Here is a 22,518-nt window from a genome sequence, read left to right as displayed (position 1 = left end):
AACAGGTTGCAAATGCTATTCAGGTCTCCCAAAGAGGAATTGAAAGAGCTATTCTTGGAATATCATATTTCACTCAAGTGAGAGAAAGAATCCAGAGTTCTGACCTCCATCAACGATCAAGAATCAGGGACACTGTCTTGTTTGCCAAGGCATCAAAAATCAGATGGGCTGAACATGTAATGAGATTTGGAGATGACCACTGGACTAGAGTCATTTACCAACTGGATTCCACAAGATGTAAAAAGATTGCGTGGCCTCCCACCTACGAGATGGTCAGACTTCTTCAAGACCCTGAATGATCAGTGTGAGGCTATTTGTGTTCCTAGTATGAGCAGATGCCATTGGGGCTACACTAGCATGCTACAGGGACGAATGGAGACATTACTGGTGCTCACTCGAGCAAGTCGATGACTAAGGGGATGTCAAGTGATCAAGTGACATAACTTTCAAGTTTTTTCAGTATTTTATTTTATATACTTTTGGTGTTTTGTTTTGTTAATGGGGGCCTCACTTAGCCATGTTCAGAGGCCCTTCCCAGCAAGTTGCTTGGGGAGCCATGTGGTTCTGGGGATCAATCCCGGGCCTCCCACACACATGGCATGAGCACTAAACCTTTTAAACAACCTCCCAGGCCAGAGGGCCAAGGGGCAAGGAGTATCACGGATTTGAACTTGGTAGATTATAAAGTTGGACCCTGAATATGGTGAGACCCAGAAACAAGAAGGGTGATGTTCTGGGTGCTTGTTATCATGAAGTTCTCCAGTACCCAAGTGAATGAGCTTAAAGATGCACAAGATGAAGATATCAGTGGGAAGGGAAATGAGGGCTGCAGCTTGATCTGGGTGCAAGTGCCTCAGGGTCTCCAGCTATTGCTCTGGGCAGGACTTACCCATACCACTCCCCCAACACACACACTCCCCCACCCCCATCCTTCCTGAGTGTGTGTGGCCTCTAGACTGCCTTTGCTGGGAACGATGGCAGAACAGGACTCACTTCTATGGCCCCTGCTAACCTCTGACCCCATTTTTCAGAAGAGGCCCACAAGTTTCTCTGATTGGACCGATCTAGACCACATGAACTAATCTTAGCATGCAGGAGGGTGGAATTCTGGGCTTGGTGTAGCTTTGGTCTGGAGGAGAAATTTGTTTTGGTTTGGTTTCAGATTTGGTTTTGTTTGTTTGTTTGTTTGTTTGTTTTATTTTTGGATCACACTCAGGGGTCACTCATGACTCTGCACTCAGGAATTACTCCTGGCAGTGCTTGGGGGACTACATGGGATGCTGGATCGAACACGGGTTGGCATTATACAAGGCAAATGCCCTACCTCTGTACTATCTCTCCAGCCCAGGTAGAAGTTTAATTTTATTTAATTTTTATAAAGTAGCTGAAAATATTTGATTACATTTAATATTCTAATGGGCTGGAGCGATAGCACAGCAGGTAAGGCGTTTGCCTTGCACACAGCCGACCCAGGTTGATTCCTCCATCCCTCTCGGAGAGCCTGGCAAGCTACTGAGAGTATCTCACATACACGGCAAAGCCTGGCAAGCTAACCGTGACGTATTCGATATGCCAAAAACAGTAACAACAAGTCTCACGTTTTGTTGTGAGACATTTCTAGGGCCCGCTTGAGCAAATCAATGAACAACGAGAGGACAGTGCTAATATTCGAACACCAATCCCATCACCATTTCACCTTCCTACAATCATATTTTGGATGTTTCCATCGCAAACCCCAACCCCTGCCCCAAAGCAGAACTGAAATAATTTATTTTGTATTGTTTGCTATGAAAAACAGCTGAAAATGCTCCAAAATAAACCTCTCCTTAGGAGAGAGTATGTAAAGATTGTTGTATTTCACCCAGGGGCCAGTAAGCCCTTCTATAAGAGATTACTAATATGTTGTTAAATGTTGAACCTTGTGTGCTGATAGATAGATAGATAGATAGATAGACAGACAGACAGACAGACAGACAGACAGATAGATAGATAGATCTAGATCTATCTTTCGCTATATCTGTAAAAATATGTTCCCCCCTAAGATTGGTTGTCTTCTACTTTAAACCCCAACAGATGTGGTGCGCTACTCTTGCAGTATGGATGGCGTGAGTTATGAGATATCACGCAGCCACTTGTCCAGGAATATGTTCACTCGTGGGTGAGGCTCTGCCAAAGTGTGTGGCTCTGTCAAGAGCGTGGCGGCGGTTGAGTTCTGGAAGTTTTCAGCTGCTGGGGCTGGATCCCTTCGGGTAGGGAGGGGCCTCACCCACCCCCCTCGGGGTTGCCCCAAATGAAACAGCCTGGTGTAGGGTCTGGCGGCATGGCTATGGCGAGTCCCCGGGAGAAGTTTTTTAGATGCTGATCTCTCCCACAAATGGACCCTGAGCACCCCCTTGCTGGAGGGGGGGTTTGGCGGGACGACGGTCAAAAGTCTGGTCGTAGGGAAACCGCTTTTTATCAAACAAACCGGCCCCAGGAAGCAGTGCATGAGAGTGTGCTGGCAGAGCCGAGCCTTCTGGAGCATTGGTGGGTGGGGAGCCGGGGCCATGAAGGTATGAGGGATCCCCGGGGCTGGGGGTCTTGAGAGCCACAGTTTTGCGGCAGCATTTCCAACACTGCCTGCAATTCCAGGCTCCGGGACCACTTCCTTCTATCGTGAAGACAGGTCCTTCATCCACAAAGCAGGGGTCTGCTCTGCAGGCCAAGGCAGGCTTCCATGCGGGGTCCCAGAAGGGAGATGTGAGCCCCACCCACCCTCCCGGGATGCTCAAGTCCAAAGTCCCTTAGTGGGGAGCCCCGTGGGAGTCTCCACCACTCCCAGAATCCCACAGTCTGGCAGGAGTGTTGGGGCAAGCAGTTGGCTGGCCGGTCAGAGCATCTCACCATTGCTGACCCCAGCTTCTGAGCCCTTACCTCGTGTCCAGGAACACAGGTGGAGATAGGGGCTGTGGGGCCGGGGGCCCTACCGGGACAGAGAGCAGAAAGCCAGGCCTGGGAGAAGCTGAGCTTTCAGGTCCTCATCCTCCTTGTCCCTTTCTCCCGGCAACCTTGAGCACTGGGAGAAAAGTCCCCTTGAACAGCAACAAAGCTCCTGCACAGTGAGGCAGTCAGTCCTGCTGACCCTTTGCTGGTGAAGCAGCCCATCAGGAACCGTATGGGCTCAGCAAGGGGCTGAGTGTCCAGGTGGCCCAAGCGTGGGACGCCTGTTTTCACATCCCACTGTGCAGAGCAGTAAGAAGAAGCTCCCGTTGGGGGCTGGCACAGCCTCAGTGTAGCTCCATAGACCCCTGTGTGCAGCCGTGAGCAGGGCACGGGGCTCCATGCCACAGGGACCCAGGGGCAGCTCTCTCTCTCTGGCCCTGAATTCCATTTCTCATCTGTTCTCATAATTTTTTGTAACAGACTTTGTTGGAACCAAAAGGGCCCTTCTGGGGTCAGAGCGAGTTAGCACAGCGGGTAGGACATTTTCCATGCATGCGGCCGATCCAGGTTCGATTCCCAGCATCCCATATGGTACCCCAAGCACCACCAGGAGTAATTCCTGAGTGCAGAGCCAGGAGTAACCCTTGTGCATCACTGGGTGTGACCCAAAAAGCAAAAAAAAAGGGGGGGCCTTTGGCCCCACGTCCTCCTTCCCCAAATGTCTCCTCACAAGGTCACCTTCCTCCCTGGTCCCTGAGCAGAACTACTTTCCCCCCCAGAACTTTCTATCTGCGGCAGGGAGAGCTTGTGGAACATTCTAGAGCCTTCTGCAGCTCCTGCCCTGAGGACACTGTGTGGGAAAAGCTTTGTCTTTGGGGTTTGGGTTTACTGTGGAGGCCACACCGATGGTGCTGAGGACTTAGTCCTGGTTCTGTGCTCAGGGCACAGTCCTGAGTGCTCAGGGCATCCTACAGGGATGGACCCATGAGGGGCCGGCCACGTGCAAGGCCACTGCCTTCCTCCTGGACTCTCTCTTCGGCCCGAGTCTCGCCCTCTGCACGACCACTCTCACCAGACACGGACCCAGGCCTAGGGAAAGGCCACATGAGGATGCGAAGGTGCCCCGGCAGCTGGCTCAGAGGGCGCCTGTGGGGAGCAGGCCGCCCCTCCCCCACTTTTTCATGTTCTGTTTTTAGCCTGTTTTTCAGAGCAAGTAGGTGCCATGGTGATGGGTGCCATAGAAATAGATGGAGCCTGCCGCCCGCCCGGCACAGGGCTGCCAGCCGTTCCCATGGAGACATGCTCCCAGGCAGGGGAGCCCCGGAGTGACTGGGTTACACAGTGGCACCAGGCAGGACCCCAAAAGGCCCCAAACCCATGGACTGTGCAGCTCAGGAGTGGCCACGTGTCAGAGGGGTCCTGAGGGTTTTTCGTTGCTACATTGGTCCTGCCCGAGGTCCTTGATGAAACCCCTCCAAGGGACCCCCAGATCTTGTCTCTCTGAGTTGTCCTGGGGACTCCCTGAAGTTCTGCCATTGTCCAGCACAGGGTGGCCGGGAGTGTGGGGGGGGGGGAGGCAGGACAGAGCTGTGGATGGCGACTGAGTCCAGCACATCAGGTGGACCTTGGAGAGTGGACCTGAGAGGGAGTCTCAGAGAAGCTCAGCCGGAAGGTAGACCTGGAAAGGCATCTGCATCCGAGAACAGCTCAGTGACCCCTGAGACAGGACAGATGGGGGCCTGGGCCCTGGTGTTTCTAGGTGGTTCTAATAAACTGCTGGACCTTGGTCCCAGCTAGTCCTGCACCGCTCCATAGCCATGTTGGCATAGCTGCAGAGAGAAGCAGACGTGATCTGGCCTCAGCTTCATTCACTTGGATTTGAATTAAATTGTTGTATGTTTGTGTTCTAAAACAAGGTGTGTGTGTGTGTGTGTGTGTGTGTGTGTGTGTGTATACACCCTTTAAACTTGCCTTGTAGGGGGCTTGGGAGACAGCTCAGACATCAGGATGCCTTGCATGCACTGGACCCGACTGAACCTGGCACAACACGGAGCCTTGGGCACTACCGGGTATAGCCTTGGAGGCTCCCGGGCGCTGAGTAGCACCGTTTCCTTGGGCCCCAACATTGAACTGTCAGGCCTTGATGGCTGAGTGTGGACGGCGGGGGTCCCTAGGGTCCCTGAGCACAGCCCTTTCCCCACAAACACACGAAATAATAAAAGGCGCTTCAGAAATTTGGAGTGGGGTACACCTAGCCATGCTCCGGGCTCTGTGCTCAGGAATCACTCCTGTGTACAGAGAATCATACACTAAACCAGAGCTTGAACTGGGCCAGACCACGTGTCAGGCAAACGCCCTGACCCCTCAGCTATCTCTCTGGCTCCAAACAAAAGAAACAAACCTACCTTCTATCAAGTCTAATCAATACAGAAGGTTAAAGGTCAGGGCACTTCCCAGAACAGCCCTGGCCGAGAACTTGGTTCTGTTCTGAGACCAGAACCTTCCAATTCTAAGAATCAACCACATTCTGAATCCCACACAGGAGCAGAAGGGGCAGAAACTCTAATAATCTATGCCACCACCAATTCCTAAATAACTCCCACATCATTACAGACTAGAAAAACCCTAGAATGAGGGACTGGAGTGATAGTACAACAGGTAGGGCATTTGCTTTGCAGGGGGCTGACCCAAGTAGGATTCCTGGTCCCAGGAGACCACTAGGAGGAGTGATTCCTTAAGCACAGAGCCAGGAGTAAGCCCCGAGCACCGCTCTGTGTGACCCAAAAACGTACAAACGAAAACCAAAAAATCAAAAATCTCTCTCCTGACTTACATTGACAGGAAGAGTCCATGGAATTGAGAGGCTTGGCTGGTTCAATTGGTGGCATGGCCGACAGCGCCACCTTTTCTCTCTGTAGCCCTGCCACGGAGCATCAAAGTCCTCACTGGCGTCTGGTTCTCTGGGTTGGGGTCTCCTCATTTCAGGAACTTGGCCTCACAGAGCCGGGCAGACCCTCTGTGTTGAATCGGCAACACTCACATACTGATTCCATGGGCCAAGCACAGGACCGTGAAAAGACCTTTTTCCTCGCCTGCTGCAGCTCCAGGCCTTGGAGTTTGGCCATCAGGCTGGATTGCTTGATTGGGCCAAGTAACTCAAAGCAGATTTGCTTTGAAGAATGAGGCTCTGGTTGATGCCATGACTCTGGAGGTTTTCACCGTCACATTTGGCAGCATCTTCCCCATATTTTCACAGGATTGATGTTGGGCCATAAGCTGTAGCTGCACAAAAACCCTTTCTCAAGATAAACACTTGTCCAGAGTGGTGGAAGCAGAAGCCAAGCTTAGAGGGCATTCGATCACTCACTCAAGACCCATGGCAAACCTGGGGCCACTCTTCTTACCCCCAAGCCTTTGCCATAGGACATTTGCCATTTACTGTTTTTAAATTAACTATTACATTTCCTGTGTGGTTAAGGATATAGACCAGGAAATTTTCTCTCTGAACCGTTCCTTGGGTCACAGATGGGCAGCCTGGCGTACCCCGGTCCTGTTGAACCAACATGGCCCCATCCAGCTCTGACACTTGTTTGGCTCCACAGTGAAACTTGATTCCCCATGAAGCACCAACCACCATCCCCTGTCACCTCTAGCCTGGTGACTACCTTTCTCTTTGGATCTAATGGTTCTGGACAGCTCATGCCAGTGTATTCTTGCTGTATCTGTCTTGTTGCAAGATTATTTTATTGAGTCCAATATCTTCAAGCTGTCCCCACACGTCTGAGCCACCTTCCTCAGGGGACCACTACTCGAACTCATACGCACGCACAGGGGCACACAATACATTCACATACATGTACAGGCACACATGTATACTCACTACACCACACACACATTTCTTATGCCATGATGCTGTATGAAGTTGCCCCTGACTATTGCTAAAAAAACCCCGGAGAGCCCGGCAAGCTACCGAGAGTATTCGATATGCCAAACACAGTAACAACAAAGTCTCCAATGGAGACGTTACTGGGCCCGCTCGAGCAAATCGACGATCAACGGGAGGGCCTTTACTTTACTTTTCATAACAGTAATTCACAATACTTCATTGCAGATAATATTCAAACACCAATTCTACCACCAAGCACTTTCCCACCACAATAAGAGGGAAGTATGTGAAGGTTGTTGTATTTCCTTCTGGAGGCATTTAAGCCTGAATATAAGATAATGCAAGCAAGTATGTTAAAACCAAACAAATGTGTGCTACTTTTGGTAAGTGAGATAGCGTGTAAGAAGCTGCGTGGTCGCATTTGTGGCCGCACGCTCCAGGGAATTCTGTGTCGTTCTCTTCCAGGAGCTTTAGTTTATAGTCTCTGGGCCTTGGCCGTTGATGAGATTATATGGCACTGGGGGCAGTTTGTGGGTGTGACTGCCAAGCTACTGGAAAACTGGGGAGCTGGGGGGAGGAGGCCTAGTCCCAATCTGAGTGGGCTTGGAGATCTCAGTCACAGGGTCCCACATACCTGGGTTTTCTGCCGATCCGCTCTTGAATGAGTAAGAACCCCACTTTTTCTGATCAGTCATGACAGTACAGAACAGACCACCTCACCTGGGAGCACCTCCTCATCCCTAGGACTCTGACCCTCCACTCCCTCACAGTTCCCCACCTTCTCTGTTTTGCTGAATGACTTTAGGGTCCCAAGGTTTAGAAAGGGTCGGGGGAGAGACAGCCCTGCTTGGCTTGAAGACATTTGTGAATGATTTTTTGCATCAGGGGAGCATTTGTGTCTGACCTGTTAAACAACCACTAATTGTGATTGCCAGCACTTCCCCCAATCTTCAGTCCCTGTCATCACAAGGGACTAAAGAATAAAATGTTCTTTAGAGTGAAAGGAATTAAATAGTTCCACCACGAGGCTACCTTCCTCCTGACCGCTTCTATTTTGCAAATCTGCAGTCGTATTTAGACTGCCACCAGCGACTCTCTTGGCAAATATTGAGCAACTCCCACCCCAAAGCTGAATGAGTGGAGACACGGGCTGTACATCTGCTTGTTCTATTCTACCAGTGTCGAGTGTAAGACTGTGTGATTTGGGGGGGGGGGGGGGGGGCTTGGCGGGCAGAGGGGTGTGCAGAAACCAGAGGTGGGGGGCCCTGAATGTCTCCTGCTTGGGGGAGACTCACTATTTTTGGCTAAGTTCAGCTTAAAGAAAATGGTCTGTGGGCTGGAGCGATGGCACAGCGGGTAGGGCATTTGCCTTGCACGCAACCAACCTAGGTTCAATTCCCAGCATCCCATATGGTCCCCCGAGCAGTGCCAGGAGTAACTCCTGAGTACATGAGCCAGGAGTAACCCCAGTGCATCGCCGGGTGTGGCCCAAAAAGCGAAAAAGAAAGAAAGAAAATGGTCTGTGACTTCTCATCCTTCCCCATGAAGCTCCTCTCTGTACATGTGCAGGGAAGGTCCCTGTGGTCACCCCCTGCCCTCTGCTTGTCCCTGATGCCTTGGACAGTAACGACAGGAGGTGGCTAACAGGTGTCTGCCCGCACTCTCATTTCCGGGCCTTTTAAGCCAGCACCCTCTCGCTCTCCAGATAGGAGGGATCAGAGGGGGTCTGGCCGCTGTCCCACACAGTTATGGATTTGACCTTTGCTGGGCGCCCTGCAGTGGCGCTGGGGATCCACACTCAGCCGGGACCAGGGCTGCTGCCTCAGCCACTCGGCCAAGTGGTCAGGCTGCCAGGCCCTGGCGCTCCTCTCCGGCAGGCAGGCGTGGGCTTGACCGGCCAGATGGACTGCTTACAGCCTCCGTCCAGCGAGCCCAGCCTCACCTGACCCTCCCCGTGTGACCGGCTGTCCCTCCTCCGTGTCCCCAGGGCACTTCGTCTGCAGGCCTGTGAGGGTACCCTCTGGCCTGCTCTCCCACTTCCGGACATGTGTTTAAATGGAGTTTGTTAGAGATTTGATATCATCTCAGTGTCTTCTTGTAACGAGAGGCCCCGTGATTTACAGCGCTGTTAATTACAGAATTTCAAGTGTGCAACACTCCCACCACACCCCATCCACCAGCATACCCCCTCCTTCCACCACTGTCTCCCTTCCCTGCTGTCTCTCATTGCTTCTTAACTTTATTTACTGGGTTTTGAGGGTTTTTTTTCTTTTTGGGTCACCCCCAGCGATGCACAGGGGCTACTCCTGGCTCATGCACTATGCACTCAAGAATTACTCCTGGCAGTGCTCAGGGGACCATATGGGATGCTGGGAATCAAACCCAGGTCAGTCGCATACAAGACAAACACCCCACCCGCTGTACTATTGCTCCAGCCCCTGTTTACTGGTTTTTGGACCATACCTGCCAGAGTTCAGGACTTACTCCTGTTCTGTGCTCAGCAATTACTCTTGGTGGATTCTGGAGACTATAGGAGGTGCCAGAGATCAAATCCAGGTCAGCTGCGTGCAAGTCAAGTACTCTACCCACTGTACTACCTCTTTGGCCCCTGCATTCAGGAATTTTTGAAATGCAGAAGAGCCATGGGTGATACTCGGATGTCAAGCACACTCCTTGCATGTATGAGCCCTGGGTTTGATCCCTGGCACCAAGTGAAGAGAGAAGCGCAGAGAAATGGAGATACTAGGGGCCAGGGAGAGAGCTGGGTGACGCCCCTTGGAGCAGGCCCAGGAACCTCCCGGAAGGGAGCTGACATCTCCTGCTGACTCTGTGCTTCTGATCAATTCCCTCTGTCTCCTTCCCCCAGATTCTCTGTACCCACCCGAGCATGGCACAATGCCCCTCACGCTGTCCCTAGGATCTCGCTTCTCCTCTGCCTTATGGAGCTTGATTCCACGCAAGACGCCAAACATCAGAATCCTGTCCAACATGACTGGTGGTGAGTTGGGGGGAGCCATGTTCAAAAGCAAATACTGACTGCCCCCCCCGAAATGCTAGCTGTGGGGGACCTTGGGGGCGTCCCTGGGACCTGTAGCTTCTGCAGGTGGCTTCACCCCTGCTTGGCTTCCCGGGACGCGGCATTGGCCTCACAACTCCAGGACCACCAGCTCTTTGCCAACATGACAACTTCCGAGGAGAACCAGACAATGGTTGGGAGTGTCATTCCCAGGAAGTGTCCCCAGGTCACTCTCCATTTTATTTTGACAGAGGTCAAGCCTCCCTCTCTTGGATGCATCTTATTTTCTAGGCGGCACTGGTCTCCCCCACCGTCTCTCTAAAAAAAGAAAAACAGATATCCAAACTGCCCCTAAAAAAGTGACCCAGCAAAAATGGCATTATTGTGAAAATTAAGGGGGACTAGAGAGATAGCACGGCAGGGAGGGTGTTTGCCTTGCACGTGGCTGACCCGGGTTCGATTCCCAGCATGCCATATGGTGCCCCGAGCACCGCCAGGAGTAATTCCTGAGTGCATGAGCCAGGAGGAACCCCTGTGCATTGCCAGATGTGACCCCCCCAAAAAAAAAACTTAAGGCCTTTCTGCCTCAGAGAGGCACTCCAGAGGGGGAGAGTGGATGCCTAGCCCCGGAGCAGATCCACATTTATCTATTTTTGCTAAAAATGCACCCCCACCTCCATGGCTTGAACCTAATTCCAGGGTGAATTTGCATAATTCTGGTGTGGAGGCTGGGCTGGGCTTTCTGCAGGACAGGCTGTCCCAGGCGACCACCCTCTCTGGGAGCGCCCCCTGGGGTGGGTTGGTCTCAGATTCCTCTTCTAGGTGCCTCCCGCAGTGGTTGTCAAACTTCACCTAGGGGCTGCGGATGTGGCTCAGTGATCAAGCACATATTTTGCAGATATGGGACCATGGGTTCGATCCTTACACCATCCCCCCAAAGCGCCTATCTCTCTGTAGAGACTTTGCAAGAGAGTATCCCAGCAGGCTGGGACCCCAGGTACCAGCAAGTTCAGAACTCTGCTCACTTTTTTTTTTAATTTTTGCACCTCATCTGGTGACGCTCAAGGGGTTCCTCCTGGCTCTGTACTCAGGAATCACTCCTGGCAGTCCCCCAGGGGACTATATGGGATGGATTGAACCTGGGTTGGACACGTGCCAGGCAAGAGCCCAACCCGCTATACTATTGCTCCAGCCCCACCTCTGTTCACTTTTCATCTGTCTCCTAATATTGCCCCATCATCCATGCAAGGCATGAAGTCCAGGCAGACTTGATGGAACAAATGGGGCTGTGGGGCTCCTCTGGGGTATGGACAGAAGGAAATACGCTGATAAGGACCCCAGGCTTGGGGCTGGAGAGATAGCACTGCGGGTAGAGTATTTGCCTTGCACGCAGCCGACCCGGGTTCAATTCCCAGCATCCCATGTGATCCCCTGAGCGCACTGTCAGGAGTAACTCCTGAGTGCAGAGCCAGAAGTAATCCAAAAGGCAAAAAAAAAAAAAAAAAAAAAAGGACCCCAGGCTGAAAGTCAGTCACTCTGGGAGATGCAAAGGAGACAACAGAGGTGTTGCTAAAACCAGCTTTACCCCAGGGCACCTACTGATTGCCCAACTCTCAGGGAAGCCAGAGAGGGGGCGACAGAGTCAGTTCCTGGCAGAACTTTAATATATATATATATATATATATTATATATATATATTGCTTTTTGGGTCACACCCAGCGATGCACATAGGTTACTCCTGGCTCTGCACTCAGGAATTACTCCTGGCAGTGCTCAGGGGATCATATGAGATGCTGGGACTCAAACCCGGGTTGACCACGTGCAAGACAAACGCCCTACCCACTGTGCTATCACTCAAGCCCCACTTTACTATATTTTATGGGCAAATGGCATTTCCTGGCCCAGCCTCATCTGCAACCCACCAGGAGTCACGCTCACTTCAAGCGCCGAAGATCAGCCACGTCCAGCTTCAGGTTCATCACAGTGCTAAGCAGGGGGGAGGGGGGACTTGCTCTGGGACATTAGGACTCAGAAGACTCAGCGTGGCAGCTCTTCAATCACAGCAGCAGGGGTGTCACGGATGAAGTCTGCGAGCCCAGGGAACGCGCTCCCCACCCCCACCCCCTGCAGAACCCCACAGCCGAGCCCTCAGTTCTGTGTCCTAGGGCTAACGGGGACGAAGGTGGGAATGAACAGCATGGCACACAGGGCCCCCTGAAGCACACTTAATTAGAAAGCAAACACCGCTGCTTTGTGCGCATAATTGCACCCTGATTTATTGTACGAAAAATCCAATCTGCTCTGCCATCAGCTTAGGAGGTAGAAGGGGTGTCTGGGGAACGGGGGGGACCTGGAGGCTAGCTGGAGACCTTCCCCTCTGGCTCAGAATCTTTTTTTTTTCTGGAGATGAGCTGGGGGTGGGGGGTGGGTTCTGAGCCACACAATCAGCTTCCTTGGCCGTTTGGCAGCTGGGCCGGCTGGCTTGACCTCATTTTGCAAGTCTGCTTTGCAGCCTTGGCAGCTCGGAGGGCTTCGGGATAATGAGTTCCAGGCATGCCTTGTGAGAGTGGGGATCAGCCCCGCACGGATCCCCAGCAGATGGGGGGGCACTGCCCCCCACCCCATATCAGCCCCAAGAAGGAAGGCACTGGAGGAGGAAGCTCCGGGCTTGGTCCAGGTGCCCCAGTGCCCATAGCCCTGAAACAAAAGGACAGACACTCAGCAGGTACCTGACCCAGGCTGGCATCCTGACTGTGCCACATGCCCATGCGTGAGCCTGGGAGAGCCACTCCACCTCCCGGAGCTGCATTCTCGCCTTCTGTCCAGCCCAGATGATCATACTTGTTTTTTGGGTCACACCCAGCGATGCTCAGGGGTTCCTCCTGGCTCTGCACTCAGGAATTACTCCTAGCGGTGTGTGGGGGGGACCACATGGGATGCCAGGGATTGAACCCAGGTTGACCACATGCAAGGCAAATGCCCTCTCTGCCGTACTATCACTCTGCCCATCGCTCTCTCCCTCCCCCCCCCCCCCGCCAGTTTGACATGCTAGGGGAAAAGGGAGCTCAGATAGAGAAGGGAATACCAAATAAAGGGTGTTGGGAGGATCCTCCCAGGATGAGAGAAGCATACTGAAAATAGACTATAGACCAAACATGATTGCCTCTCAATGCCTCTCTTGCAAACCACAGCACCCAAAAGGAGAGAGAGAACAAAAGGGAATGCCCTGCCACAGAGACAGGGTGGGGGGGGGTGTTGGGGGTGGGAGGGATACTGGGATCCGTGGTGGTGGAAAATGGGCACTGGTGGAGGGACGGGTACTTAATCATTGTATAATTGAAACCCAAGCACAAAAATTTGTAAGTCTACAACTGTACCTCACGGTGTTTCACTAATAAAAATCTTAAAAAAAGAAAGAAAAGAAAATTACTTAGCACAGGGAGCTTGGTCGCTCCTAGCAAAGTGATGACACAAACATCCATGTATTGGCATCTCCTTACAGGTGAATGGATTTCCATGTTATTTCTCCAAAAGCATATGTCTCTCTTTGAGGGGATCTTTTTTATTTTAAGTCACCCTGGTTTACAAAATTATTTAAGATTGGGTTTCTTTTTATTTTTTTTATTTTATTTATTTTATTTTTTTTTTTTGCGGCACACCTGGCGATGCTCAGGGGTTACTCCTGGCTCAGGCACTCAGGAATTGCTCCTGGCGGTGCTCGGGGGACCATATGGGATGCTGGGAATCGAACCTGTGTTGGCCATGTTGGCTGCGTGCGAGGCAAACGCCTTACCCGCTGTGTTATGGGTCCAGCCCCTGGGTTTCTTTTTAAAGGAAACCATCCTTTGTGAGGAACTATGATGCTTCTTCCTCTTTGCCCTTCCCACCCAGTTATAAAATGAAGCATAGTTGCTGTCTGCCTGCATTTTTTTAATATTGAGAAAAGCACATTGAAGAAAATGAAAATCACCCAAAATCTTGGCTGTTTATTGATTCTCTGCATATATTTCTCCTACTTCTTTTTTTCTCACCAATTTTGTAAAAAGGAGAATATGCCCAAACAAGATGTTTTGTTGCTCAGTATTGTTTCTATATCCCTAACATCTTTTTTTTTTGTTGAATCACTGGGAGATGCAGTTACAAAGCTGTTAATGGTCTGGTTTCAGTTATACAGTGTTTGAACACCCATCCCTCCGCCAGTGTACATTTCCCACCACCACTGTCCCTCCAGTTTCCCTCCTGCCCCCCTTCCCCCCCGCGCTCTCTCTCTCTCTCTCTCTCTCTCTCTCTCACACACACACACACACACACACACACACACACACACACACACATACATTTTTGGGCATTATCGTTTGCATTACAGATACTGAGAGGTTATCATACCCTCACATCTTTCGTTTATTTTGATTTGGTTTGGGGACAGTTTTTTTGGCCACACAGTTGGAATTTGGGAATCTATTTCTGGCTCTGTGTTCGGGCTTCATTCCCAGCCCTGCTCAGGGGATCATTTGGTACAAGGAATCAAACTAGCCCTCCCTCATGCAAAGCATACACGGGGCCTATTGATCCATCTCCCCCACCACACGCACACACACACACACACACACACACACTCTCACAGGAAACATCTTTCATATCATCCGTATCTCTCTATGCCATAATGTGAAGTACCAAGGCTCAGGAATGAGGGCAGTCCTCTGGAAGATTCCTGAGCCCACTGCCAGCTCAGCCCCACATCTCAGCCGAGGGGCACACTGTTCACTGGAACCAGAGTTGAGATTGAAACACTAGGTCTCAATGGAATACTATGCAGCTGTTAGGAGAGATGTATCACTGTATCACTGTCCTCCTGTTGTTCATCAATTTGCTCTAGCAGGCCCAGTAACGTCTCCATTGGAGACTTTGTTGTTACTGTGTTTGGCATATCGAATACATCACAGGTAGCTTGCCAGGCTCTCCCGTGCGGGCAAGATACTCTCGGTAGCTTGCCTGGCTCTCCGAGAGGGGCAGAGGAATCGAACTCGGGTCGGTCATGTTGGCTGTGTGCAAGGCAAACGCCCCACCGCTGTACTATAGCTCCAGCCCCTAGGAGAGATGAAGTCATGAAATTTGCTTATAAGTGGATGGTCATGGAGAATATCATGCTGAGTGAAATGAGTCAGAAAGAGAAGGACAGACATAGAATGACTGCACTCATTTGTGAAATATAAAATAACATAATATGAGACTGACACCCAACGACAGTAGAGACAGGGCTAGGAAAACTGCCCCATAGTTGGCAACCTGTCTTATGAGCTGAAGGAGAAGGCAGCTGGCATAGAGAAGGGATTACTAAGTCAATGATGTTTGGAGGGATAGTTCGGGATGGGAGATGTGTGCTGAAAGTAGATGAAGGACCAAATGTGATAGCCTCTCAGTATCTGTATTGAGAACCATAATGCCCCAAAGGAGAGAGAGAGAGAGAGAGAGTATGGGGGAAATTGTCTGTCATGGAGGCAAGGGGAGGGTTGGAAGGGGGGGGGGGGCGATACTGGGGACATTGGTGGTGAAAAATGTGCACTGGTGGGGGGATGGATATCCGATCATTGCATGACTGAAACTCAAACATGAAAGCTTTATAACTCTATCTCATAGTGATTCACCGTCACCGTCCTCCCGTTGTTCATCAATTTGCTCGAGCGGGCCCAGTAACGTCTCCATTGGAGACTTCGTTGTTACTGTGTCTGGCATATCGAAAACGTCACGGGTAGTTTGCCAGGCTTTGCCGTGCAGGCGAGATACTCTAAGTATCTTGCCGGGCTCTTCGAGAGGGGCGGAGGAATCGAACCCGACTCGGCCAGGCTGGCTGCGTGTAAGGCAAACGCCCTACTGCTGTGCTATCGCTCCAGCCCCATAGTGATTCAATAAAACAGAAAGGAAGGAAGGAAGGAAGGAAGGAAGGAAGGAAGGAAGGAAGGAAGGAAGGAAAAAACTAGGTTTTTTCGAAACCTCCAAAGCCAGCGGACTCCCCATATGAGAGCAGGGCAGGCTGCCTCAGTGTTCTGGTGGAGCTCCAGGAAGATTCGGGATTCTGCTGGCCTGCTGGGTCAGCAGTATGCGCAGAATGCGGCATGGGCGATCACTTTCCCCAAGAAGATAGCAAGATGGCCAGTGATACTTTTGGACAGGCGCTGAAGCGTATGGGGCAGCTGAAGTGCCGGGACAATGCCGCGCGCCCATGCCGCAAAGGCGGGGATGAAAGAGAGCCCTGAGGGTGACCGAGGACACCGTGCTACCAGGCAGAGTCCACGGTGCCACCACTTCAGAAGCTGCCTGTGTTAACGGAAGTTGAGTGTGTGTCCGCCTGCACGCCTGGCATGTGCACACACCCACGGACACGCACACACGCGGACTCCGAAGCATGAGGAATGAAACGTGCAGGGCTTGGGGAGTAGAGAGCTGTCGCTTTGTGTGACGCTGACACTTCGTGTGCCACAGAGAGTCCCCCCCAGCACTGCCGGGGGTGATCCCTGAGCACAGAGCCAGGAGAAAGCCTGAACACCACGGAGTGTGGCTCCAAAGTCAGAAAAATAAATGCACTGAAAATAAAAAGGGGGGGGGGCAGAGCTATAGACCAGCGGGTAGGGTGTTTACTTGCACGTGGCCGACCCCGGTTCAATTCCCAGCATCCCATATGGTCCCCTGAGCACTGCCAGGGGTAATTCCTGAGTGCAGAGCCAGGAGCAACCCCTGTGCATTTCCAGGTATGACCCAAAAAGAAAAAAATAAAAGGGGGAGCAGAGCAATAGACCAGCTGGTACAGCGTTTGCCTTGCACATGGCCGACCCGGGTTTGATTCCCAGCATCCCATATGGTCCCCTGAATACTTCCACGAGTAATTCCTGAATGCAGAGCCAGGAATAACCCCTGTGCATCACCGGGTGTGACCCAAAAGTCAAACTAAATAAATAAATAATAAATAAATGGATAAATAAAAAAATAATAAAATTTAAAAGGAGACAAGCCTGCCAGGAGGGATCCCTGAGTGCAGTCAGGGAACTTCTGTGTGTGGCCCCAAAACCATAAATAAATAAATACATGGGGAGGAAGCAAAAGTACATCAGGTAGGGTGTTTGCCTTACACATAGCAGACCCAGGTTTGATCCCCAGCACCCCATATGGTCCCCAGAAACCTCTAGGAGTGTTCCCTGAGCAATGAGCCAGGAGAAAAGCCCTGAGCACCCCTGAGCACCCCAAAACCAACCTAAATAAATAAATATAAATAAATAAACAAAATTCACATGGTGGTCTTGTTTGGGAAGACCCCCAGACTGTCGATCACTCGAACTCTCCCTGCAGTAGGATTGGGTCAGATGCTACAGGTCTAAGCTTACCTGGCAGCCAGAACAGAGAGACGGTGTGGACACAAGGGCTAAGAGTCCACGGGAGACTCAGGATGCCTGTAAGACCTAGACCAGGCTTACCAGTCGGGGGAGGGGCAGCCTCTGTAGACTGGACACAACCAGAAGTGGCTTGAGGGGGTCTCAATGAGGTGGGGGAGGGGGCAACTGTGTTTTTTCTCTTGGACTAGGCTGTTCGCATTGTTAAAAGTCCATGATGCAGGGGGGCTTGAGCGGTAGTACAAACAGTGACCAAAAAAACTGACCCCAAAAGAAAAAGAGGGGCTGGAGTGATAGCACAGTGGGTAGGGCATTTGCCTTGCAAGCGCCAACCCGGGTTCGATTCCCAACATCCCATATGGTCCCCTGAGCACTGCCAGGACTAATTCCTGAGTGCAGAGCCAGGAGTAACCCCTGTGCATTGCTGGGTGTGACCCAAAAAGCAAAAAAAAAGAAAGAAAAAGAAAAAGTTCATGATGCAGGCGGTAGGGGTGAGGGGGGTGGAGCGATAGCACAGCAGGTAGGGCGTTTGCCTTGCACGCGGCCAACCTGGGTTCAATCCCTGGCATCCCATATGGTCCCCCAAGCACCACCAGGAGTAATTCCTGAGTGCAGAGCCAGGAGGAACCCCTGAGCATTGGTGGGCATGACCCCAAAAGCAAAAAAAAAAAAAAACGTCCATTATGGGTCCCTGCCGGGTTCCGTGTTTGGTGGAAGCGGTGAATTTCGAAGGCTCCACAGAGAAGCAGCTAATAGAGTCTCTCTCTTCTCTCACATCCCAGGGCTCCAGCCAGCCAGCCTGGTGGTCCTGCCCCAGTCTCTCGCTCCTGCTTTTGAAAGGTTCTGCCAGGCCAACAGTGGCCCTCTGCCCCTGCTGGGACGAAGCCCTCCAGGCAAGTGGACAGCGCCTGCCCCAGACACCAGGTAAAGCCCAGGGCTGGCAAGTGGGCAGCAGTAGCATCAAGTGGCTCTGGAACTCTTTGTCCTGCCTTGGAAGCCCCCAGTCTTGCATGAATCCCTGTTTTGACTCTTACTTGGGAGTGAACGTCCCACTCACCCACCCTCATTTCCGTCTTAACCTGCTCCCTTCACATACACACACACACACACACACACACACACACACACACACACACATAAAATCTCCATCCCCTTCCCTGTGAGGAAATCTCTGCATTCAGCCAGAAAGTCCAGCTCTAGAGAGATACCATTGGCACTGCCCACTCTCCACTTTATGACCCGAATCAGACACCTTCCAGGCCCAGATGGAGAAGACAAAACTCCTGCATTCCCAGCCCTGGAGCCAGGCGCCGCCGACACTGTGCCACCTGCTCTTCCAAGCTCTGTGAATGTGACTCCATCCCCAGAGCTCACGTCACTCCCACCTGGACTCTTGGGACATCATCCCCTCTGTCCCACAGCCCTCCTCCCACACCCCACCACCACTAGCCTGCCCATGGGAGCCACTATTTCTAAAGTTCCATCTGATCACATGACTCCCAATTAAACCCCCCTAATGATAGCCAGTGACTTGACCTTAGCCTGGTATCAAGACCTATAATGACCTGGACTCAGTATCTCTTCCCCACTCAGCACTCCAGCCATTCCCACCTTCTCCCTGGAAAACATATACTGTGCCCCTAGCACCTCCCAGGGCTGGAGGGTCTTTCAAAAGCGCTCCCCCCCCCCCGTGGGTGGAACTGCAGGGCCTGAGTCACAGAGCATCCTCTGGCTCTTGCATTGACATGTAAGTTGGCCCAGTTGACCCAGCATCACTGGAAGAGTCCCTGGGATCCCCCTGAACAGTTCTTGGATACTCCCCACAACAACCACAAGAATAGTGTGTTGTTTTTGTTGAATCTGTTGAATTGTTGAAATTGGTTGTGCTTGTGTGTGTTCAAAATTTGATACACTTGGGGCTGGAGCAATAGCACAGCGGGTAGGGCGCTTGCCTTGCATGTGGCCGACCCGGGTTCGATTCCCAGCATCCCACAGGGTCCCCTGAACACCCCCAGGGGTAATTCCTGAGTGCAGAACCAGGAGTAAGCCCTGTGCATCGCCAGGTGTGACCCAAAAAGCAAAAAAAAAAAATTTATATACTAAAATGTTAAAAAATAAAGTAGCTACTACTTGCTTTGTTAAAAAAAAAAATCCCCCTATGAGCCTAAAGTCAGTTCCTCCATTTCCTTTCTCCCCCTCCTCTGCTGCTTAGAACAGATCTTCCCAGGGATTTGCAATCCCTGAGCCTCCGTGCTCTTACCGGTGCTGGTAGTCCTCCACAGCCAACTGGTCAACCCCTTTCATGCTTCAGACCCGTCCATTGGGTGGGAGAGAGTGAATTTCTACTTTCTCTCTGTCACTCCCTCACCCAGACTGTCAGCACTCAGGGCTCTGTATTGCAAGGTTCTGTTTTCAAAGCCATCTCACCTGCCAACAGAGGACTGTGAGCTTTGCAGGGGTCACCGTCCACCCCATTACAGCAGCCCCCCTCATCAAGCCCCTGCAAGATATGGAGGAGAGAAGACGCAAGGTGTTTTTGAAATCAATGAAGATTAGGCTTGTCACTAGGGACATCAAACTGACAGAAGAGCCTCTCTAGGGAGACACAAAGGCCCCCACCAGCCCTGCTATGTGTCCTCTGTCCCCTGGTCCTGCCCCAATGGCAGAGACGGCACCATGGTTTGGATTTTGAGGTCACACCAGTGGTGTTAAGGGACCACTCCTGGATCAGTGCTCAAGGTTTGTTCTGGGTGATGCTCAAGGGAATACGCAGCAGCAGGGTGGAATCTGGAACTCATGCATTCATGCATGCAAGAAATGCTCTGCAGCCCTTTGAGATATCTCCCCAGCCTGGCACCACAGTCTTCTTGCCTGTTTGGCTGGGGTTACAGGAAATAGAAAGTGTGCGTGTGTGTGTGTGGGGGGGGGGGGGGTTATAGTGGCTGCCCAGGACACATGCTGATTTAGTAGCATCCACTGCAGCCATAGCTCCCCTTCAAAAGATGTGGAGGTCGGGGCTGGAGCGATAGCACAGCGGGTAGGGCATTTGCCTTGCACGCAGCCAAGATGGCCAACACAGGTTCGATTCCCAGCATCCCATATGGTCCCCCAAGCGCCGCCAGGAGTGATTCCTGAGTGCATGAGCCAGGAATAACCCCTGAGCATCACTGGGTGTGACCCAAAAAGCAAAAAAAAAAAAAAAAAAAAGATGTGGAGGTTCCAGCAAGGCCTGTGTGCAAAGCCACGTTCTTAAACATCACTCCAGACATCCTCTCCTCTCCTCAATCTTTTCCCCAAAAATGTAGTCAGGGGATCGTGCGGGAGCCCAGGGGATCTGTGAGCTCTCCCTGTGTCCCCAGGAATGGCCGTCCCCAGTTCTGGAAATATGAGTTGGGCGCCTGCACCAGCAGCGTGACCTCGCTGGAGGAGAACTCGGCAACACTGAGGGACATGGTGACCTTTGTCCTGAGCTGCAGCTCCACCCCGGAAGAGGCCTTGGAGAAGGCGGGTCTCCCCTGCAGGACCCCAGCAGGGGGCAGCCTCGCAGGTGCCTACAAGGTAAGAAAGAAGGCAGCCCCCAGAGCAGAAAAGTCCTGTGAGAAGGGGGTTCACTTGGGCTCTCCCACAGACATTGAGGACAGATGTCAGCACTAAAGAGAGAGGGAGACCAAAGTCATCAGTCCCACACATCAGTGCCTCACAGGACAAGCCACTGACCTCTCTGATCCTGTCTCCTCAGGCACAAAGGGTCCCAGCAGGGTCTGGAGCGAGAGCACAGCGGGTAGGGTGTTTGCCTTGCATGCAGCCAACCGAGTTCAATTCCCAGCATCCCATATGGTCTCTCAAGCATTGCCAGGAGTAATTCCTGAGAGTGCATGAGCCAGGAGTAACCCCTGTGCACCGCTGGGTGTGACCCAAAAAGCAAAAAAAAAAAAGAAAAAAATAGGGTCCCAGAAGCCTCTCTCCTACCCACTGTGGCACCTCTGGACATGCCCAGTGTGGCCTGGAGCGTGAGCCCACTGCTAACCATGAACCTTGTTTGTGGCTGTGTGGCCAGACCTATCTGCCGTTTGTGTGGTCTCTATTTCTTTTTCAGTTTTGGATTTTGGACCACTCCCAGCCGTGCTCAGGGCTTACTCCTGACTCTGTGGTCAGAGATCACTCCTGCCTGGGTCCCCGTGTGGTGCCAGGATTCAAACCATAGTTGACCAAGTGCCTTAGCCGCTGGACTATCCCTCCAGCCCCTGTGTGGTCCCTTTAACCCTCCAGCCCAGAGAGACTTGGAGACGCTCCCTCGGTCCACCTTCTTGGCATGAGTAAGAAGGTGCCGGATGATGTCCAGGCTTTTGTGGCCGGGTCTCTGCCAGCCGGTTAGCTGCTGTGTTTGCTCTCTCTGTCAAGGACACTGGATCGTGTTCTTGGCTGGGGATGGACATTGCCGGTCACCAGTGCAGTGTGGCCCAGGGCCAGGCTGCCTTCCCTGAGGGCTTTTCTCGGGGCTACAGCTTGTCCAGGGGAGAGAAGGAACTGGGGACCCCTCCCGGCACGTTTCAGTGAACTTTGCTGGGGGACACTAATGGTCAGGCTTCCTTCCTCGTGGGGAACTTGTTGGGGACTCAGCCTGGCAATCGCCTGCCAGAATGTCTCAGTGGTCATGGGACTGCCCCAAGTAGAGTTGCATGTTCTGTGTAGACATGACCCCCCCAATACTTTCTCCAACGGTGGAGAGTTGGAGAACACAGGCTGGGGGGTAACCACAGTGCCTGGTGAGGCCTCAAGCACAGCCCTGGAGGCGTGACCCTGTAGGTGGACGCTGAGGCCTCGGGAGAGGCTGGACTTGCCCCCATCCCAGAGGCAGATGGGGGTCCCGGGGTTTCTGGCTCCTAGCAGCAAACCCAAATCATAGCAACAGTGGCTTGGACAGATGGGCTTTGTCAGCAAGAAGACAACTTGTAAGTTAGTGGCCAGTGTGGCCAGCACCGGGTGAAGAGCGTGCTACAGAGAGGGAGAAGGGCAGGCTGGATTTATTCCCCAGGGGCCAAGCCATCCACCCTTATTTGTACATTTCCAGGAACTTATGCGTATTCATGAGCAGGGGCACGGACATGCGCGGTGGGGAAGCATGCGCCAGCCAGGAGTCCGCAGGGCAAACAACCCACACCTCGCATCATCCACGAAGACCCTGGGTGGGTCGCTGGCGTGCGTCCCGGGAGGCTGACGAGGAAAAGGGTGGCCGGTGGTGGAGGAGGTATCGCTGTACAGTCTCCACAGGCAGCTGTTGGCCGGTGGAGTTCAGGGACCTGATAGAGGTG

General features: G+C 52.2%; 1 protein-coding gene across 1 annotated transcript in view; it reads left to right on the top strand.

The window, feature by feature from the left end:
* Positions 1-22,518, top strand: part of DGLUCY (D-glutamate cyclase) — a 77,410-nt gene that overhangs the window by 16,650 nt on the left and 38,242 nt on the right. The window contains exons 2-4 of the mRNA XM_056133499.1: positions 9,675-9,806; positions 17,989-18,130; positions 20,566-20,764. Coding sequence (XP_055989474.1) covers positions 9,704-9,806; positions 17,989-18,130; positions 20,566-20,764 — 444 coding nt within the window. The 5' untranslated portion in view covers positions 9,675-9,703. The remainder of the gene's footprint in view (positions 1-9,674; positions 9,807-17,988; positions 18,131-20,565; positions 20,765-22,518) is intronic.

This window comes from Sorex fumeus, unplaced genomic scaffold (genome assembly GCF_029834395.1).
Source record: "Sorex fumeus unplaced genomic scaffold, SorFum_2.1 ptg000098l, whole genome shotgun sequence".
NCBI classification, from domain to species: Eukaryota; Metazoa; Chordata; class Mammalia; order Eulipotyphla; family Soricidae; genus Sorex; species Sorex fumeus.
Note: the sequence above shows the minus strand (reverse complement) of the source record. Positions and strands in the feature narration are given on the sequence as shown.